This window comes from Caretta caretta, chromosome 3 (genome assembly GCF_965140235.1).
Source record: "Caretta caretta isolate rCarCar2 chromosome 3, rCarCar1.hap1, whole genome shotgun sequence".
Classification (NCBI taxonomy): Eukaryota; Metazoa; Chordata; order Testudines; family Cheloniidae; genus Caretta; species Caretta caretta.
Genome location: NC_134208.1, coordinates 126,809,360 through 126,830,095, shown reverse-complemented (window position 1 = coordinate 126,830,095; position 20,736 = coordinate 126,809,360). Strand labels below are relative to the sequence as shown.

Below are 20,736 nucleotides of genomic sequence, written 5' to 3'. Positions count from 1 at the left end.
TTTAAAAAGTGTTAACTCGCATGCCCTGTCTTATGTCCATTTCCTTAGCTGTATTTTATCATCATAAGAAATTCCTAAATATTTCAAAGATCTTTGTCTTTCATTCTGTCTCTCCCCACCCACCTTTAATTTAAAGACTCTATAAAGCAAGTAAGGATACACAAAACAACTATTAAAATAGCAAAGGGCTTTTTATTGTTTTTAGTAAGATTTTTCCAGATAGTCTCCAGAATGAGCCTAAACTGAAACTGCTTATAAAAAACAAACAACCCCCCCCCCCCCAAACTTGTGACTTGTTCTCTTTTTCTTCTCCATTCTCTTGGTTTTATTTGTCACATCAAAAGCTTCTTTAAAAGAGCATGATTACAGGTGTCTCTTTCTCTCTGATGCTTTGTGAAGCTAGTCACTCTGAAGATGTCTTATGACAGGAATCATTGCTGAATGTTGGTGCCTGCGCCTTAATCCAGGTACTGCATAAAAAAAGATGCTTAGATATGTGGATTAGAATTCATCCACTGCTGGAGGGTTGTGGAGGCGAAATGTGAAGTCAGCCCCTTCCAGTCAGCACTGCAGAATATGCTTCTCTGTTTTCACAGCAGCAATCGCCCCTCTTTCTGCTGAACTATTTCTCAGCCTTCTAGGAATGTTTCATCAAAAGCTTTGACAGGTTTTAAATACAGTAAAAGTTGTGTTATCAGACCCTGTACCAACTGGAAGGCTCTATAAACTGGCATTTTTAATCTTCATAGAAAGTTCGGTTTATAGTCTAGTTGGCATGGGGCTGGCAGGTTCCCAGCCTGGCTCCTCTTGGCTCCCCAGAAGCGGCAACGTATCTCTACTGTTCCTAGGTGGAAGTGCAGCTAGGCAGCTCTGTGCGCTGCGTCCGCTGCAAGCGCTGCCCTCGCATCTCCTATTGGCTGCAGTTCCCAGCCAATGGGAGCTGCAGAGCCAGCAGTCTGGGTGGGGGCAGCATGCAGAGCTGCCTAAGAGCAGCAGGGACAGGTCGCCACTTGCGGGGAGCCGCCCAAGGGGAGCACCCCCCGGATCCGGCACCTCAACCCCCTGCCCCAAGCCCCCTCCCATACCCAAACTCCCAACCCTGCACCCAAACTCCTTTCCTCTTAGTTGACTGGAATTTTTCACTTACCAACATCCCCCATTCCTCCAACATGCAGGATAAAAAAGCGTTTATTGTAATTGTTTAAACTACAATGGTGGTGCTGCTGCAGTCACTTCATAACTTCCTTGTCTTTTTCTTCCATCTTTCCAGGAGTTCTAGGGCCCAGGAGCCTTCTTTTCCTCCTTGCTTTCAAATGAGGACTGAATATAACTTCTAGTGGTGCCTACCAGCTTACTTCAGGGACCAAATTCTGTGCTGATTTACATCCTGTTGAAATCAGTGGGATTGCACAGGATTTCAGTGCAGAATTGGAAGAGCCAATGCCTCTGCTAGAGGGGATTGCAGAGAGAAATACTATCGATACAGCCATTAGATGAGAAGGACATGTTCTCGTCACCCCCCTCCCAACTTCTTCTTTCCTGTTGATATCCACCTAAACACAACCTCAAGTATCATCCCTCCCTCACAGCAGATGGATGCCCATAATGACTTCTTTGCGAGCAATGCAAGATGTTCTCTCCTTCACTCCCAGTCCCTCCTCATCTAGGAGTTAGGGATCCCACTCAGCACATGGATTCTGACTCCATTCCCTGTTTGTAGTGTTTCTGATGTCTGTACTTAGAACAGAAATGAGTAGAGCTGGTTGGAAAATGCAGATTTGTTGAAAGTGAATTTGAATGTCATTCTGAAACGCTGCATTTTAACCTTTTTGGAATGGGGCATTTTTGATTTTTCTGTTTCAAAATGACTGATTTTTTTTTATAAAATGAGACAAGTCCACACTGGGATGATCAAAACATTGTTTCACATTGCAGGGGTTTTTTGAAAATTTGATTAATGGGAAATCTCAAAAAAAAAAAAAAAGCTTCATTCTGTTCCAGAACGGAAAAAAATTCAAAATTGCAAAACTCTTTCTCCGAAGCAAAAAATCTGGTTCCTGCACAACTCTACAAGTGAGCCTATATTCTGATCAGGAAAGTCCATGTCCAGTTATTTTGGAAATGGAAGTGGTTAGTGTAAAGGTGGAAAGAAAATACACATTTAACAAAAAATAAACAAACCCAAACCCCAAATTCATGTGGATATTTTCTTCCAGCGCCATCTTGAAAACTACAAAAATCTATACAGGCTGAGAAATGCCATGTATGTGCGTTACAGGGATTTGTTGAACAAGAAAGTTCAAAAGCAACGAATTCAGATCCAAATGTCTGATCTCAACTTCAAGCAAACTCTTGAACAGCAAGGAAGAAAAAAGGTATGAATTTTTATTTTGAGGGAAAAGAAGGGGGATTTGTCTACTGAAAATATAGGCAAATGTTTAGAAAGAAATATAAGGCTTGACTGGAAAATTTAAGAGATTTTTTTCCCCATACCGTTTTGAAATTGTAGGAGTTGTCTTTTCTAATATTAATATGCAGGGTTTATGTGAATAACACCCATTAGCATTAATACAATTTAACTATAAATCCCCTCCTTTCATGGGAGGGTGGGCAAGTTGGTCTGTTGGTGGGGAATTATTGAAAGTTTCAAACTCAGGATTTTCTCCTGGAAAGTGAGCTTGTTGCAAGAAGAAAAATGACTGATTAAACTGGAAAATGTTCTTAAGAACACAGTGAGATTAAAAATAATCCTCTTTTAAAAAAAGTCCTTGCCTGAGTCACTAATAATTATTGATGAGTAAAGACAAAAGATTCTTAGAAAGCTGGCTTAGTTTTCACCATTTTTGGTGTATGAAAACAAATTAGTGCATTTCACTTTTTCTTTCAGTAAGTCACTTGCTAGAATGTATTGATATTTAATTAAATCCATTAAATGTTAGCTTTTATAAAGCACCCTCCTCGCCTCCCCCCTGTTTTATGTAAAAACTAAAATTTGGACTTTACTTTAAAGCAACACTGCCAGGTAGTTTAATGGATGCTGAATCCCTAGCACAATCACCTACTGTGCTTTTAATCTTCTTATTCTTTAATGTGGAACACAAGCCACAAAAGTAAGGCTGTGTCTATTCTGAGCTTACACGTTAATTACTCTGGAGCTCTCCCTGTTGGTACCACCAGTGGAGCTGAACTGGTGATGATGCAAGAATGGGACATTCTAAGAGAGAGGTCCGTGTAGATAAGGCTAAAAAGTGTGTATTTGAATAGGCTAGTACTATAAAATCCAAGTATAGGACAGCCACTTTCAGAGGAAATTAGGACTAAAATATTTTAAGAAATATCAAAATGTTTAAAACAAATTTATTTTTCTAATGTAGCAATCACAAAATTCTGATTTGTGGAAAAAACAAATGATCTCCTTGCTCTCCTATGACACCTGAAATAAAACAGATGTAAACTGAAATGAGGAGGATGGTCCCTTATGATGCTGGAAGACTTGAGAGAGATGCGTAAATTTTTGGGATCACTGGGAAATGTAATATCTGTGTGTGACTTACTCTTCTTTGAGAATTGCCTCTGTGCATTCGCACTTGTGGGATATTGTGTTCTTGGTGTTGAGCTGTGGAACTGCCTTGAAAAGCTGTGTGTGTTGATGGGGGGAGGATTGCGCAAAAGAGATCTTGCGTGAAGTTGAACTTCTTGCCCTATTCTGCAAAGGGAATGCGCCTCCCTACCTGTGGAGTCCTGACATTATATAGGATTCCAAAACAGAGGGGAAGGCGGGCGTGTACTATGAATGCATGGAGGTGACTTTTGAAGAGCAACAGTTACTGTTAAGTACTCTCTCTCATTTCCAAAGTCATTCAAAAGAAAAGAGGACAATGCATGTGAACCAATAAAATCACTTTTCAGGCCCTCACGTAGTCATTAAAGGTACGCACATTTCTTATCCTTTGTAGGTTATGTGCAACTTTTTTTTTTTTTTTGCTTCTTTATAACATTTGAGCACCTAAAATTCAGTTCTGCAGATGGTTTAACACAACATCTGACAACCCAAACCTATAGCGTCTGTTTGTGCTCAAGATTTATTGGTAACTCAAGGGGATACATTTTAGACAGCAGTTTTCTTATGCTTAAAGATCTTGTATGTTGCAAAGACTTTAAAAAAAAATCCCTATGATGTAATACTGAGGGATAATAAAAAATCAACAATAATCCAACAAATCCAAACCCCAGAAAGAGTGGTCATTTTGGACTTTGCCTTATTTGTGGACTGTGTGTTAAAGTAAACACCTGCTTATGCAGTACAAACCCAGTGGTCTTTCCTTTGCAGATGACTTTAAAGGCTATGTATGTTGGGTCCTCAACACTTGCTTAGGCACCTACATAAATGGCCTGTCTTTCAAAAGTGTTGAGGACCCAACAGCTTCTATTAAATTCAAATCAGTTATGCCAGCAGAGATTGTGCTGTGTGTTTTGTTAATGTAAGATTTACAATATCGTTAAGTATTCATGTCTTTGCATTTAAACACTTGGGTTTGTACATGTGAGAGCTAAAGACATTTTTGTCAATTAGCAAATTTAACTAGACTTTGAAACTAGGCAGAATTCTGTTGCAATGCCTAGAAATCACAGCTGGTCCACAAAAACCAGTTTCCATAGGTTGCAGCTCCCCAGATGTGGATACTGGGAATTTGCTACCCACTCATTGCTAATGGGGCTTCTTTCCTGGAGTCCCCATCAGCAGTGCTTGTGGATCTGTGAGAGGTTGTTGGGAGGACTTACATTCCTCTTCTGATTTTAAAAATAAATAAATAGTAGCTATCCCCCTGAATCTTCACTGCTGAGCATGTCATTTTCACCTTAAGCACTAGAGAACACTGCTGCCTTAAACAGAAGACCAGTTTATTTCTCAAGGTTGCATGTCAAGCTGAGAAAGTGAAACTGGGGTGGCAAGTGAGTTCTGGATCTTGGTAATCCCTCAGAAGCTAGATGGGGAAGAAGAATTGTAGAAAGAGCATTTTTGAGCAGCTGTTTATCCTGCACTGATGAATCAGGCTCTGAAACCCACCTTCCTCCCTGGGCTTTAGAGCCCAAACTCTAGCCAGAGCCCAAATGTCTCCACAGCGGTTTACTGCTGTAGTGCGAGCTCTGAGACTCACTACTGAGGGTTTTAAAACACAGTGTAGACATACCTGCTTCTTTTATCAGTAAGGGGTCCACAGTCTAGCCTGTTATTTCACGTGTTGTAACACATGATGATGTGCAAATTGTGTTGTGCTGTGATGACAGTGCACTGGGCAGGGACTGTCTCTTGTGTGCTTGTGTGCTTGCAAGATCCTAGCACAGTGGGATCCTGGTTTATGATTGGGGTCCTGAGGCACCATTGCAATAAAATATAATTTAATAATAATTTTCAGGATAGCTGAATTATCCTACTAGCAGGATGTGGGAGTGTACTGGTGAAACTGGGATCCCAAAAAACTGAAACCAAGTGACAATGCTATGCTAGGAAATACAATGTTTTATTGTTGCATGTGAACTTGTAGCATTATTTATGCATAGGGTCCCTACCAAGTTGAAGTCAAAACAAGCAGGCAGCAGTGAGGTCCCCCCCGCCACCCTCCGTAACTGCATGATCACAAGCTTCATTAGATGGTGCTTGTATTAGGTCCGTTTGGTGTTAACAGGTTAAAACTGTGTGTGGGAATTTACGCTACTGTTCTTTCAAGACTATCTGGAGACAATAAAACAGACATGTTTATGAAATTGCAACCATTCTTACAGGAGCACATGACACTGTTACAGAAATATTCTGAGCAATTTAAACTATTTAATCAGAGGCTTAGATTTTCCTGTAACAGGTTGTCATATTGAGGTCCAAATTCTCTGCTAGTGTCAATGGGCACAGTGCCAGTGACTTCAGTGGAGTTTTTCCACAATAGGCCAGAGACTTTGGTCTTATTATTTTTGTTATTTCCTTCCTTTGACCCCAGCGCTCATTTATCAGCAATGAAAAATCATGAAACTGAAGTGATTTATACTAAAGCAGTGAATCCTGCGTCCTTTCATAGAATCATAGAACATCAGGGTTGGAAGGGACCTCAGGAGGTCATCTAGTCCAACCCCCTGCTTAAAGCAGGACCAATCCCCGATTTTTGCCCCAGATCCCAAAGGCCCCCTCAAGGATTGAACTCACAACCCTGAGTTTAGCAGGCCAATGCTCAAACCACTGAGCTATCCTTCCCCACCATCCTTCCAGCTTCCTGAATAGATAATCTTTAGGGCTTTCGATTAATCGCAGTTAACTCACGCCATTAACTAAAAAAAAATTAATCTGGACTAATTACAGTTTTAATTGCACTATTAAACTATTAATAGAATACCAATTGAAATTTATTAAATATTTTGGATGTGTTTTACATTTTCAAAATATTGATTTCAATTACAACACAGAATACAAAGTGTACAGTGTTCACTTTATTATTTTTATTAATAAAAAATTGCATCCGATGAAGTGAGCTGTAGCTCACGAAAGCTTATGCTCAAATAAATTGGTTAGTCTCTAAGGTGCCACAAGTACTCCTTTTCTTTTTACTGTAAAAATGATAAAAGAAATATTTTTCCATTCACAGCATACAAGTACTGCAGTGCAATTCTTTATCATGAAAGTGCAACTTACAAATGTAGAAATATTTTTGTTACATAACTGCACTCAAAAACAAAACAATGTAAAACTTTAGAGCCTACAAATCCACTCAGCCCTATTTCTTGTTTAGCCAATCGCTAAGAGAAACATGTTTGTTTACATTTATGGGAGATAATACCTTCTGCTTTTTATTTACAATGTCATCTGAAAGTGAGAACAGGCGTTCGCGTGGCACTTTTTTAGCCAGCATTGCAAGGTACAGTATTTATGCGCCAGATATGCTAAACATTCGTATGCCCCTTCATTCTTCGGCCACCATTCCAGAGGACATGCTTCCATGCTGATGATGCTCATTAAATAAATAATGTGTTAATTAAATTTGTGACTGAACTCTTTTGCGGGGGGAGAATTGTATGTCTTCTGTTCTGTTTCACATGCATTCTGCCATATATTTCATGTTATAGCGGTCTTTTATGATGACCCAGCACATGTTCATTTTAAGAACACTTTCACTGCAGATTTGACAAAATGCAAAGCAGGTACCAGTGTGAGATTTCTAAAGATAACTACAGTCCTCAACCCAAAATTTAAGAATCTGAAGTGCCTTCCAAAATCGGAGGGGGCAAGGTGTGGAGCATGCTTTCAGAAGTCTTAAAAGAGCAACACTCTGATGCGGAAACTACAGAACCCAGAACCACCAAAAAAGAAAATCAATCTTCTGCTGGTGGCATCTGACTCAAATGATGAAAATGAACATGCGTCGGTCTGTACTGCTTTGGATCGTTATCGAGCAGAACCCGTCATCAGCATGGACGCATGTCCTCTGGAATGGTGGTTGAAGCATGAAGGGACATAAGAATCTTTATCGCATCTGACACGTAAATATCTTGTGACACTGGCTACAACAATGCCATGCAAACGCCTGTTCTCACCTTCAGGTGACATTGAAACAAGAAGCGGGCAGCATTATCTCCACAAATGTAAACAAACTTGTTTGAGCAATTGGATGAACAAAAAGTAGGATTGACTGCACTTGTAGGCTCTAAAGTTTTTACATTGTTTTATTTTTGAATGCAGTTATTTTTATGTACATAATCCTACATTTGTAAGTTCAACTTTCATGATAAAGAAATTGTACTACAGTACTTGTACTAGGTGAAATAAAAATACTATTTCTTTTGTTGTTTACAATGCAAATATTTGTAATAAAAATAAATATAAAGTGAGCACTGTACACTTCGTATTCTGTATTGTAATTGAAATCAATATATTTGAAAATATAGAAAACAGAATACTATTTGTTTAAATATTTTTGGATATTATTTTTTAACAGCTCAATTAATTTTTTTCATCATTGACAGCCCTAATAATCATATGTCCCTTATTTTGAGTCTATTAAGCCCAACTTGGTCTCTCTCATGTTTGGGCTTTGGCAGGTTGAATGAAATGGTTCCTTCCCAATTTACAAGATGGCTACCATTTCAGGAAGCATCGATCATTAGCTTAGTTCTGACAGTGCTGTTGAATTTTTACCTTCCAAAAAGAGATAATACAACCAAGTTAAAAACAAAAACTATGGGAGAGTCTGCCCATATGGAAAGTCTATTGCAATCCATAAAGAATGATAACTTTTCTGTAGCCATTTTAAATCAGTCTGTAGAGTTGTATAGTAGGAATGTAGCTTTCTAGTCAGTCCTCTATGTTGGTTTAAAACATCTATGGAAAGTAGTGTTGAATGAAAAATTGGACCAATTTTCCTTATGATTTTTCATTAAAAATATTCTCTCAGAAATAGTTTTGGTAGCAGTTTTCTAGCCATAGGTAATAGAAAGGACTTAATTTTCTCTTTAAATTCACAGGTGTTTGGGTTTTTTTGTTTTTGGTTGGGGTTTTTTTGTTTTGTTTTGTTTGTTTTTTTATAAATCATACTGATGTCATCTTGTTTGAAATATACAGGCTGTTTCCATAAGGGAGATGATTTAGGTACTCTTCCTCTGGTCCCAGATCTTGCTCTAAAACTAGGGTGACCAGATAGCAACTGTGAGAAAACAGGACAGGGGTAGTGGGTAATAGGCCCCTACATTAAAAAAAAAAAGTCCCCAAAAATGGGACTATCCCTATAAAAACAGGACATCTGGTCACCCTATCTAAAACAAGTATTTTGATGGTGGGAATAAAAACAAAGTTATCACTAAACATGTGCCTCTGCCCAGCGTGAATAAACTAAAGAGTAGCAACCCTGCCATTACTTGCCAGCCATACAGATCTGAGTGTCTTTCATATAATTTATGATTGACACAATTATCCTGAAAAGGACATGATTATTGGCAAGACTGCTTCCAAGCTTCCTATGGTATTTCTCACACTACCAAGTCTGCTGGTGAAGCATGTTTATAGCTGCTGAGTCAGGCGCTAGGCCTAGTGAGAAGAGTCCTGACTGCAGGAGCAATCCCTACTCCAATGGGATTAGAAGGAGCCATGTGGACCATTTTACCATTAGGACACCAGTCAGTGCAAAACTGTTCTTCTGCATCAGACTGGTCCGTTTCCCCGGAGTTTATGGGAGCCGCTGAAGAGCTTGGCAGGTAGGGAATGTGAGGCTCAGAGGAACCTGTTCTGGCGCTGTTGGAATGAGAGTTGGGGCAAGAGAAGTTAGGGAGCTGAGGGAAGTGAGAGAGGGAAGTGAAGTGTAAAGTGGGACTGGTGTGGGGAAGGAAGGGATGAGAGAAACAGGAGAAGAACTTTTATTCTAAAGACAAGTATGTTCTTCCTTTAGGCATCTAATGGTTTTAAAAGTATCCCACAAAGCAGTCAGATGGGATTAGGTGAGCAGGTATGGCACACACTATGCACTCACTAACAGCAACTAGGAGAGAGCCTTGCGCTCTAGAAGTAGAGCTATGCCAGACTTGCTAGTTCTGGTTCACACGGTTTGAACTTCACATCCCTGAAGTTTCACTTGGCGCTCTAATGACCCCAAATTCAAAACAAACTTGACTGAAACCAATGAGTTTTGCATGGTTCACACACACAATTTGTGTGTGTGTGTGGGGGGGGGGGGAGACGCTCACTTGAAACTCTGCTTAGGTTCACTTGAATAGCTGGCAAACCTTTGGGGGAAACTGGGCATTCTTCTTCGAGTGATTGCTCATGTGTATTCCACAATAGGTGTGCATACTCGCTAGTGCACCGGTGCCAGAAGTTTTCCCCCTAGCAGTACCCATAGGGGGAACACCCCAGCAACCCCTGGAGTGGCTCCTCCATGGTGTGGTATAAGGGGAGCTGCGCACTCCCCCCACCCTCAGTTCCTTCTTGCCACCCGTGAAGGTGCATCGGAACTGCTCTGCTCCAGCTTTGCTGTAGCTCGTCCCCAGAACTTTTTGTTCGTTCAGTGCTAGTATCTGTAGTTAGTTAGCTGTTCAGTTAGTTAGAGTGCCCGGACCGGGGCATGCCCTGCACCCCGGGTTTTAAGTCATGTGACACTTGTAGGCGATCTATGCCAAGGAGTGACCCACCCGCAGACAGTTTACGCTGTTTGGGAGAAACCCATATCAGCGATCCTTGCAAGATTTGCAAGTCATTTACACCTCGGACTGAGAGATTAGGCTCCAAGCTATTCTGATGGAGTTGGTGCTGACCCCTACTCCGGTGCACCGTTCTGAGTCGGCACCGGGCACCACAGCATCGGTGGGCGGCGACCTTCCGGTGCCTTCGACCAGTCGGCACCGCTCCCCATACACGGGGCACAAGAAGGCAAAGGAAACGCCTTCTTTGCAGCGGCACCGAGGGAAACCAGGGGCAGAGACTAGACCCATGTCGGGCAGTCCTCGATTCCCTCCGGCCTCTAGGCCTCCAACTCACTAGAGTGGAGTAGCCCGGCTGCTTCGGAAACACGGGAGGCCCTGTAGGTGGCCTGGGACGTCATGTCCATGCTGGTACCAGGAGCGCCACCAGCGTCAGCACCATGCTGCAGGAGCAAGCCACCGCTGGGTTCTCCGCAGTCACCCCCAGCTCAGCACCGGTCTCATTCCAGGGAACGTTCCCAACGCCGTTCGTTGCCCAGCGACAGTTCAGGGCGTAGTCCGCGTGAATCGCCCTCAACTCCCACTAGACTGTCTGGATGGGTGCCGTCCGACCGAAACTCTCGGCACCACTCCGTGTCACGGAGTGAGTACCAACGAGACCGAAGCAGATGTTGCCAGAGGTCCTCATCTCATAGGGATTACCATGGCCAGTCATGGCACGGACATCGATGCTGTTCCCACTCAGAATCCCACTCCAAGAGTCCTCCAAGGCATTGCCTCCGCAGCCCAGGGCATCGATCACCGGCACCTCGCAGTCACAGGTCTGCCCCTCGGAGCCGATCGCGGAGCAGCAGCTACAGACGGTACTGGTCCTCCGCATCAAGATCGCAGTCCCATGGGCGACGTCACTCCCGGCCCCACTGTTCCTCCCAGACCCCATACAGCGGCAGGTTGTTCGTCAGCCCGGCCTCCGCTTATAGTCGCCCTTCTATGGGACAGGCCAGCCAGGCTGCAGTGGCCCCGGACCCCGTGGCCGGCCCAATGGTACCAGTGGGCACCGTGGCCCCGACACAGCCCCCGGTGGGAGCCCACTCGCCCCAGAGGCACCGTCGGCCTCCCTCTCCAGACCTCCGAGAAGGGGGTAGGTGGGACATACGTCCTCGGCACCTTGCCCGGAGTCTGACCAAGTGGTGCATCCTCCGGTGCCGGCGGACACCAAGAGCACCGTGCCGGCCTCCTTGCCCTCCCCGGATGTGTCCCGCAGGAGGACTTTAGGGCCCATCAAAAACTTGTTTAGCCTAACTAAAAGAAGGTTGAGGGGAGATATGATTGCTCTCTATAAATATATCAGAGGGATAAATACCAGAGAGGAAGAGGGAGAGGAATTATTTAAGCTCAGTAGCAATGTGGACACAAGAACAAATGGATATAAACTGGCCACCAGGAAATTTAGACTAGAAATTAGACGAAGGTTTCTAACCATCAGAGGAGCGAAGTTTTGGAATAGCCTTCCAAGGGAAGCAGTGGGGGCAAAAGATCTGTCTGGCTTTAAGATTAAACTCGATAAGTTTATGGAGGAGATGGTATGATGGGATAACATGGTTTTGGTAATTAAATATTCATGGTAAATAGGCCCAATGGCCTGTGATGGGATATTAGATGGGGTGGGATCTGAGTTACCCAGGAAAGAATTTTCTGTAGTATCTGGCTGGTGAATCTTGCCCATATGCTCAGGGTTTAGCTGATCGCCATATTTGGGGTCGGGAAGGAATTTTCCTCCAGGGCAGATTGGAAGAGGCCCTGGAGGTTTTTTGCCTTCCTCTGTAGCATGGGGCATGGGTCACTTGCTGGAGGATTCTCTGCTCCTTGAAGTCTTTAAACTGCGATTTGAGGACTTCAATAGCACAGATATAGGTGTGAGGTTTTTTGCAGGAATGGTGGGTGAAATTCTGTGGCCTGCATTGTGCAGGAGGTCAGACTAGATGATCATCTTGGTCCCTTCTGACCTAAATATCTATGAATCTGTGAAAGGGATCAAACCTCCACCTCCAGGTAGAGGAGTTGAAGGAACCCTCAGACTCCCTGTTCAACGTGCTCTCCTCTTCGGCACCGGGCAGGGTAGCTTTGCCCCTCCACAAAGGAGTGGCAAAAATTTCAAATGTCTTGTGGCAAACACCGGCTTGCTGGCCCCCATCTCTAAGAAGGCAGAACGCACGTACTTTGTACCCACTAAAGGGCACGAGTACCTCTACGCCCACCTGGCACCCAACTCCCTGGTGGTTGAGTCATCAACCACAGGGAGCGGCAGGGCCAACCAGCCCCTACCCCGAAAAATAAAGAATCGCAAAAGCTCGACTCTTTCGGGAGAAGGCTTTAGTCTCCCTCGAGTTTTTAATTGCGGGTGGCAAACCACAGGCACTCCTGGGCAGGTACGAATTCAATTTGTGGGGTTCCCTGCCCTAGTTCGAGCATTCCATCCAGGAGCGTGATAAGAAAGCATTCAAGGCGCTGGTGGAGGAGGGTACAGCGTCTGTCAGAGCATCCCTGCAAGCAGCTTCGTATGCGGCAGACACGGCAGCACGGTCCATGGCCTTGGCGCTGTCCATGAGAAGGGCGTTGTGGCTACTGCTGTCCGGGCTGCCCAGTGGAGCACAGGCTGCCATGCAGGATCTCAGTTTGACGGCAAAGCTCTGTTTGCGGAGCAAATGGATACAAAGCTACATGACATGAAGGACCCCCATGCGACCCTCCAGACTCTGGGTCTCTATGTCCCGGCTCTGGCCAAATCTAAGTTTAGGCCGCAGCAGTCTCCCGCTCAGGCCCCCCAGCCGAAGTATGAGGCAGCCTATCGCATGTTGAGGGTCTATAAAAGGCGCCCTTAGAGGCAGTTGCGGCCTGCCCCGCAACCTGGGTCCTCCAAGGGCAAACAGTCGGGAAAAAGGAGGTTTTGACGGAGGCGCCCTGCCAGTTTTCCTCTGGAATCCCCCCCTCCTTAATGAAGCTTCCCTTCTACAATTGGTTGTGTGCTTTCCTCCCAGCGTGGTCACGACTAAAGGCCAAAGGAAGACTCAGGCCCATCCTGGACCTGCGGGATCTAAACCAGTTCATGGTGAGGCTCAAGTTCTGCATGGTCTCACTGGCCTCTATCATCCCCTCCCCGGACCCCGGGGACTGGTACGCTGCCCTCAACCTTATACGTGGCCCATGTCCCCATCCAGGACATTTGTAGGGCCGCTACGTGGTCTTAGGTTCACACGTTCACCTCATACTATGCGATCGTCTCCCAAACCAGGGATGACGCCAGGTTTGGCAGGGCCGTACTCCGTCCCGGGAATTTATGACCTCCTACCCACCTCCAACAGATATAGCTTGGAATCACCTATTGTGGAATACACATGAGCAATCACTCAAAGAAGAAAAGACAGTTACCTTTTCCGTGACTGGTGTTCTTTGAGATGTGTTGCTCATGTCTATTCCACATCCCACCCTCCTTCCCTCTGTCGGAGTTGTCTGGCAAGAAGGAATTGAGGGTGGGGGGAGTGCGGAGCTCCCCTTATACCACACCATGCCGGTGCCACTCCAGGGGTCGCAGGGAGTGCTGCCCCCCTCCACAGGTACTGCTAAGGAAAAAACTTCCAGCACCGGTGCACGTGGCGAGCACACACACCTATTGTGGAATAGACATGAGCAACACATCTCGAAGAACACCAGTTGCAGAAAAGGTAACTGTCTTTTCATAATTTTACATTCATAGTAGGTTACATTTGGTTTAGGACCTTCTTTAGGGATATTGGCCAGGACACTGGGGTTATTGTCTGAAGGGCTAGAGAGATGCAGTTTAGTATTCTCTTGAAAGATAGTTTCGATGATGGAGGTCCTGCATCCTGGGGGATCTCCACTCCACCAAGGACAGGCTGAGATGCTGGTGTGATGTGACTTGTTTGTGCTTCACTGCCGCTGGTGTATAGTGCCAGCGATGGGGCTGCTTTTTATTGACTGAGCTCTAGAGTGTAACTTGATTGTTCCAGGGGAGTTGAGATGTCTCCCCTTTTAGCGTGGCCCTGGCTGAAGTATTTCACAGGTTCCCCTTCTCCTGCTGTCCCTTAAATTCTTTCACAAAGGCACACTCTAGTGTGCCTATGACCTAATCCCCCAGACTCACTCTGATGCCATGCATTGCAGTTGGGGAGAAGAAGGCCGACACTGAATCTTGGGCTGTCCAGCTGGGGAACCTAGAATAGATTTGCAGGATGCCTCAGATTTGGTTGACTCTTCCCTGTTCTGTAGTCTGACCACTGCCATGACTGGCCCAGTCATAGCACTGACGCATAAATCATAAAACTTTACTTTGTGAAGTGCTTTGGGATTCCCTGAATGTGCAGTATAGCACCTTCCCTTTTCTCTCAGCAAGAGAAACTGGTGGCTGCTACACAAGAACCGCATACAGGAGTTTTCAAAGCAGGAGTCATTTATAGAAGTTCCCTTGCTAGCAACAGGTGGGACTAACCAATGAGGTTTAAAAGCAGCTTGGTGTAGGAAGTGATTAACAGTATTGTGTATATCCATCTTCACTATAATACTAGATGGGGCATTTCAATCCAATCCTCTTTGCTTGTTTGAGGGGGATTAGATGAGCATGCAGAGGCTCAGTACGTTTTGACTAATTTGCCATTCAATCTTGAAGTATTAAACCATTTAGCAACTCCATAAATTTAAGAACTATTTTAATTTTTTTAAAATTGTTTAAAAAACAAAAATACCAAAACGCAACATGGCAGGTTTTGGCTTTAGAGGTAACTAATGGCTGAAGTGAACTCCTTTTTCCATGGAAAATAAGTTTTTATTAAGGAAGCTTAGCTGTCATCTGCACTTCAGAAATAACAATGCTTAAAAGTAAACATAACATGACTGTACTCTAGCCATATTTTAACCATGTTAGAGAACTGTTCTCATTTTGAGAGATGCTTAAACAAAAACATGTTTATAACATGGTTTTCCTCTGTCTATTTTAACCCAGTTTAACCCACAGTTTAACTATTACATTTAATTTTTAATAGTTGTTTAATGCAATGGTTTGTCTAATGGTTCAGTTATGTGGTTATTTTAATAGTGTAGATGGAGACTTGGACACAATCTTAGAATTACTGATGTTTTCTGGAGAACTTTGGAAAACATTGTTCTGTGTTGTATAGTGCACAGTGGGGCTGTGTATGTGTCTAGGGCTCTTAGGGCTACCACAGTAGAAAAACAGTGAACAATAATTTTCTTTTAAATCCTTTATAGATGGAGCTAACACATGAATTAAGGTCTAATTTTAAATACTGTTCTATTTTTGCTGTACTTTAACGAGATTTTGCCAGCCAACGTGAATAGGAAAAAATGTAAGAACCCTTTTATTTGGGGGGGGAGGGGCAGAGGTCTTCTAATTTAGGTCCCTAGTAGCACGGGGGGGGGGGGGGGGCCTGGGGCAGCATTTTAAACACAGTTCTAACACCATTTGGCCTCATCCATGATGTCTAGCCAGGTTAGACCATGTTAGAAATCAGCTCAGTTGGTACTAGGTAAAATTTTCAAAAGTGCCTAAATCACTTAGGTTCATTTGAAAATGTTACTCGTGTTTTAATGAAGTAAATGTGATCCAGTAGTTAGGTTTTGTATGAATAGTCTAACCCCACGAATAATGTTTTTCCATGTTTTTTCTTTTAAACTCCAATGGAATCATGATTTTGTGGGGGGGGGGGGGGGGAGGTTGTTTTGTTTTAAAGCAATAAATGCTTTCCTTGCAGTGTCTGAGAATCTGAGAAATGAGACTGAGTATAAGCCAAAGTGAAACTGGCTTAATTGATTTCCATTTTTTGGTGGTTGAATTATGAAAAAGATAAACAGTAATGGTAAAATGGTAAATGGTAAAAAGCTATTTTGATTTGTAAAAATCTTTCAGTTTTACTAATCTAAGTGGGTGTTCATATCACAGGTAAAAACATTGTTAACAGTGTATGATTTTTAAATTATCAGTGTACCTCTAAATATAGTTTCTGAGTTCTGTTCTTGGACGACTGCAAAACTGGATGTATATTCTCTGGGACTTTCTTTCCTTTGTTTGTATTGCTAGGGAAAAATGCATGAAAACAAGATCTTTGTTTCTGAAGATTTCATCTACTCCCTCTGTTTATTCCCTTACTTAATGTTAAAATCCTGTCTTTGTGACATGACCTTTGGCTTTGTAGAAATGATTATAATGTCACCAAAGAGAAGATATTGGCATTATTAGCTGAGAAGTAACCAGCCAGGATAAAATGAACTGTTGAGGAACAAAGGCCTGGTTTCATGTGAATTTCCCAGGGAATTATAAGAAAACAACCAAAGGGAAGAGAAATCTAGAAAACATAAGCAGAATTGTCTTTAAATCAAATGTTTTCCAAAGTTTTCCCTGAGATCTCAGCAAACATTTAAATACAGTTCTGTGAGCTTCAGTGCTGCATTATTTTGATGTGTTGTTTTTATGACCTCTTTGATATAAGTGGTTTTCCTAATTTAACAAATTTATTTGGGCATAAGCTCATGAAAGCTTATGCCCAAATAAATTTGTTAGTCTCCAAGGTACCACAAGTATTCCTCCATTCTTTTTTTATTTTATTTTATTTTTGCTGATACAGACTAACAGGGCTACCACTCTGAAACCTGTTTCCTAATTTAGGCACTTTTCCTTGTCCACAATGATACTGATAAAGAGAATATACTACTAAAGTTTATTCTAGACAGACCTGGTTCCTTTCTCTTGATGTTCAAACACCATTTTAACTGGTCAGTGACATTGCTAAACAGTCTTAACATCAAAATAACTTCATAGGCTGCGTTTGCAAGACTTCCTCAACTCAAAATTAAAAAGGCGTGATCTGATTCCCTCTTTTGCAAGAAAGGAACAAAATGTTTCTTCTTAAGAAGGTTAATATATTTTGGTGCCACATATCAGGCTGTCTCTACAGGTCCATGTTAAAGTAGAGTTGTAGCCTTATTAGCATCCTATTAATATGTGCATAAAATGTAGTCTGTGTCTGAGCCCAAATACACAAATTGGGAAATCAAAGAGAAATCCTTCACACCTTTTGCTGGCTTCATCCTGAACTTTTATTTATCTTAAAACAACTTCCTTAAGAGAATTTCCTCTTCTAAAGGAAACACTTCTCCACATTTAACAGGAGAATACTGCAGGGAACTATGTTTTCAGCCACATAGCCACTGAGAGGAAAGAAACTACTTTAATCATAATGTTCTGAATCTTAACTTTGACTTGTATAACAAAACCATTTATCTTAAAGTGCAACACTTCAGATCTTTTTTCAAATGAAAAAGAAATAATGAATTGTTGCTGTGACAAAGTATGCATACACCCAACACCCATAAGTATGAATAAGAAAGGAATTTTAAAGAAATTTCAGTTGGATAACTTGTTTTGTTTATATGCCCGACTGCAGTAGCAAGTTTTGTTTCGGAGAGTCTAATGGCTTATTTACATAGGAAAATTACAACAATTTAATTTAAAACTTATTTAGGTACTGCAGTGAAAAACCGTATGTAGACACTTCAATTTAGGAACGGCTTATTTCTTTCTAGCCTAAGTTAGTAACCAATTAATTTAAGCTAAATCCATAAAAGCCACTCTTAAACTAAAATAAGAGCATCTACACAGTGGTCTGCCTCACTTTAACTGGGGTCATGTCTACACTACCCCTGAGCGACATAAGTTTTGCTTGCATAAGTGGTAGTGTGCACAGCGCTCAGGGGTGTGAAAAACAACACCCCACCAAGCTATATGGGATTCGCTGACATAAATGGTAGTGTGAACAGCACTATGTTAGGGGAGGGAGCTACATGAGAGATCTTACAGCGGCGCAGCTGCATTGGTACAGCTGTGCTGCTGTAAGGTCTCTAGTGCAGAGAAGCCTGAATCAATTTTAAAATACACTTGTAGTTAAACCAGTGCAAGTTTGTGTCTAGGCAAGGCCTGTAATAGTTGTAAAGTCACATACAGTGACCATCTGATGACTGCATAATTAATTTTTTTCAATGAGAAGAGAACCAATTTGGAACGTGATTAACAGCCCTTTTTAAAATTAACAATACATTTTAACAGGTTTCAGAGTAGCAGCCGTGTTAGTCTCTATTCGCAAAAAGAAAAGGAGGACATGTGGCACCTTAGAGACTAACACATTTATTTGAGCATAAGCTTTCGTGAGCTACAGCTCACTTCATCGGATGCATTCAGTGGAAAATGCATCCGATGAAGTGAGCTGTAGCTGATGAAAGCTTATACTCTAATAAATTTGTTAGCCTCTAAGGTGCCACAAGTCCTCCTTTTCTTTTTGCGAATACATTTTAAAAAATTGCAAATAGTGTTCTGTCAGTTTTATATTGTTTTCTATCTGCGTAACCTGCCTGTATTTATGCTGCACTCATTCCCTGTATATCTAAAGTACCTTCTTCCATGGAGGTTGTTTCTGGAAGTGTTTTTGTATTCATCCTGCTTTCCTTTGTACAGTTGTTCATGGATGATTCTGTTTTGCAGTTGTGATATTCAGAGCTGGCTGTACTCGAAGAGCACAACAATTTTAGATTGCATTTATTGACGCGCACGGTCATGTTTATGCCTGTGCAAATCAATTAAAATATTAGTGTAAAGATATTACCTGAAATATCTGAAGCATTTAGCAACTGGAACTGATGGAAATGCTGTTCTAATTCACTAATAATCCCATGCCTTCATTCCTTAACAGGAAAGTTCCCACTCAAATGGTATTTTTCCTGAGTGAGGACTCTGCAGGTCTGTAGAATTAGTCATATATGTATTTTCTTAAGGCCAGCCTTAGCCTTGTCAGGCCACATAGGGCCTCTTCCCTTCTTGGGGCCCTACACTCACTACGCATATACTTCTCTGATCTGCCAGTCCGCTCGCTATCAGATTTCTTGTTCTATGATGCAATTTGACTCTGCTGGCTGGCTGCAGAAGAGAATGAATTCCCCTCTCTCTCAAAACTCATTTGAAAAGTTGCTCTCTGAATCCAATCATGGCTACTTGGCCCCCATATATGAATCACTGCAAGCTATGGAACTATGTGGAGAGGGGTGTTGGGAGCAGAGATTCACTGTTGCCTCAATGGGGTTTGCATGCAAGATGATGTGAGCATAGGTATATGTCATTTTGCATATTGCCCAGCAAAGTGTAGGTCCATCCCTGTATTCTTAAGGAGTCGGAAAATAATTGAGGGAATAATTTTGCAGCATAATGGTATATGAGAATTTCACTTAGTTAAGGGAACTAAGGTTTTAATATTTATTAAATAAAAATAAACAATCTGTGCATTTAAATAAATCTATTTTTCTTTTTAAAAAACAATTTCTAGCTTTTTTTAAGCCATAAATGTTGTCCAAAGTTTCTGGAATCTTGTGGTGGCTTCTTACCTTTTTTCTAATTTTAGTGAATTAACTGCTGGTGAAAGTGTTGGATGAATGGCTCTGCAGACTGATGTCCTTTGTTTATCCACTGTACTGAGGCAGTCAAGACTGTTTCTGTTCTATCTCCCCCATGCTGCCATGCCAATGTGCCTAAAAACCCATGGAAAGTCACTGCATCCAATTACTAAATTGTCATTCAGATTTGTAAAACTATGCTAATGCTTTATATTATGGGTTCTATTCACACATCAGTGATTGGGGCTTCGTGTGACTATTTCCCACTCAGTGTTAATGTGAATGAAAGCCATACATTTCTACATACACTGAGTGGAAAATATAGACCCCCACTTTACCCCACCCTATGCCACTCCTAGAGAGATCAGTGCAAGTCTTATGTTCTCAGATGTTGTCGCGTTGGGGTCCCAAATTGTAAAAATAGGCATTATGTTAATTTTTCCATTCTTAAAATGAATAGCTTCTTAAATATTTATTAAAATGGGTATATTTCTGCACTGCAAAATGTATAAGGTTAATATGAAAACAAACAGAGAATGAAAATTCATGGAAAACACAGATCGTCTGCATAAGAATATACTAATAATTATAGGAGACCACATCTGCATAGATGTTTTAGTGTAAATTATTTCAACATTTCTGTTATGAACTCCTGTGTTCACTGTTATACTGTTGTGTTAGAAATGCTCTCTGAGTTGAACTTTAGCACACATAAGGATAGCCTGTGAATCATAGAATATCAGGGTTGGAAGGGACCTCAGGAGGTCATCTAGTCCAACCCTCTGCTCAAAGCAGGGCCAATCCCCAATTTTTGCCCGTGTGTGTGTGTGGTTTGTTGGTTGTTTTTATTGGGAGGGAGAATAAACAAATTTTAGATAGTGGCTGTAGTCAAACAAAGAATTTTAAAACCAAAATTAAGCTCCCCCTACCCCCACAGTTTTAATCGGATGTAAAAAAAATTCTCGTATTAAAGAATTTTTTTCAGGCAGTTAGTGCCTTTTGAAGAGTTAAGAAAATTGTTAAATGTCCAGGTTTTCTGCACTTACAAATGAACTTTATTTTTCATCAGAAATTTCATAAGAATTCTTAGTATGCGGA

The 20,736-nt window shown here is 42.0% G+C and overlaps 1 protein-coding gene across 13 annotated transcripts in view; it reads left to right on the top strand.

Annotated features, from left to right (window-relative positions):
* LOC125633970 (uncharacterized) overlaps positions 1–20,736 on the top strand; it is a 127,456-nt gene that overhangs the window by 45,387 nt on the left and 61,333 nt on the right. For 12 of the 13 annotated variants that reach the window (XR_007355742.2, XR_007355741.2, XM_075126853.1 and 9 more), the window contains one exon: positions 2,217–2,375. Coding sequence is in view for 11 of the 13 variants with exons in the window: in XM_075126853.1 (XP_074982954.1) it covers positions 2,217–2,375 (159 nt within the window). In the remaining 2 variants the exon portion in view is untranslated. The remainder of the gene's footprint in view (positions 1–2,216; positions 2,376–20,736) is intronic. The other variant, XM_048844041.1, reaches the window with a different exon arrangement.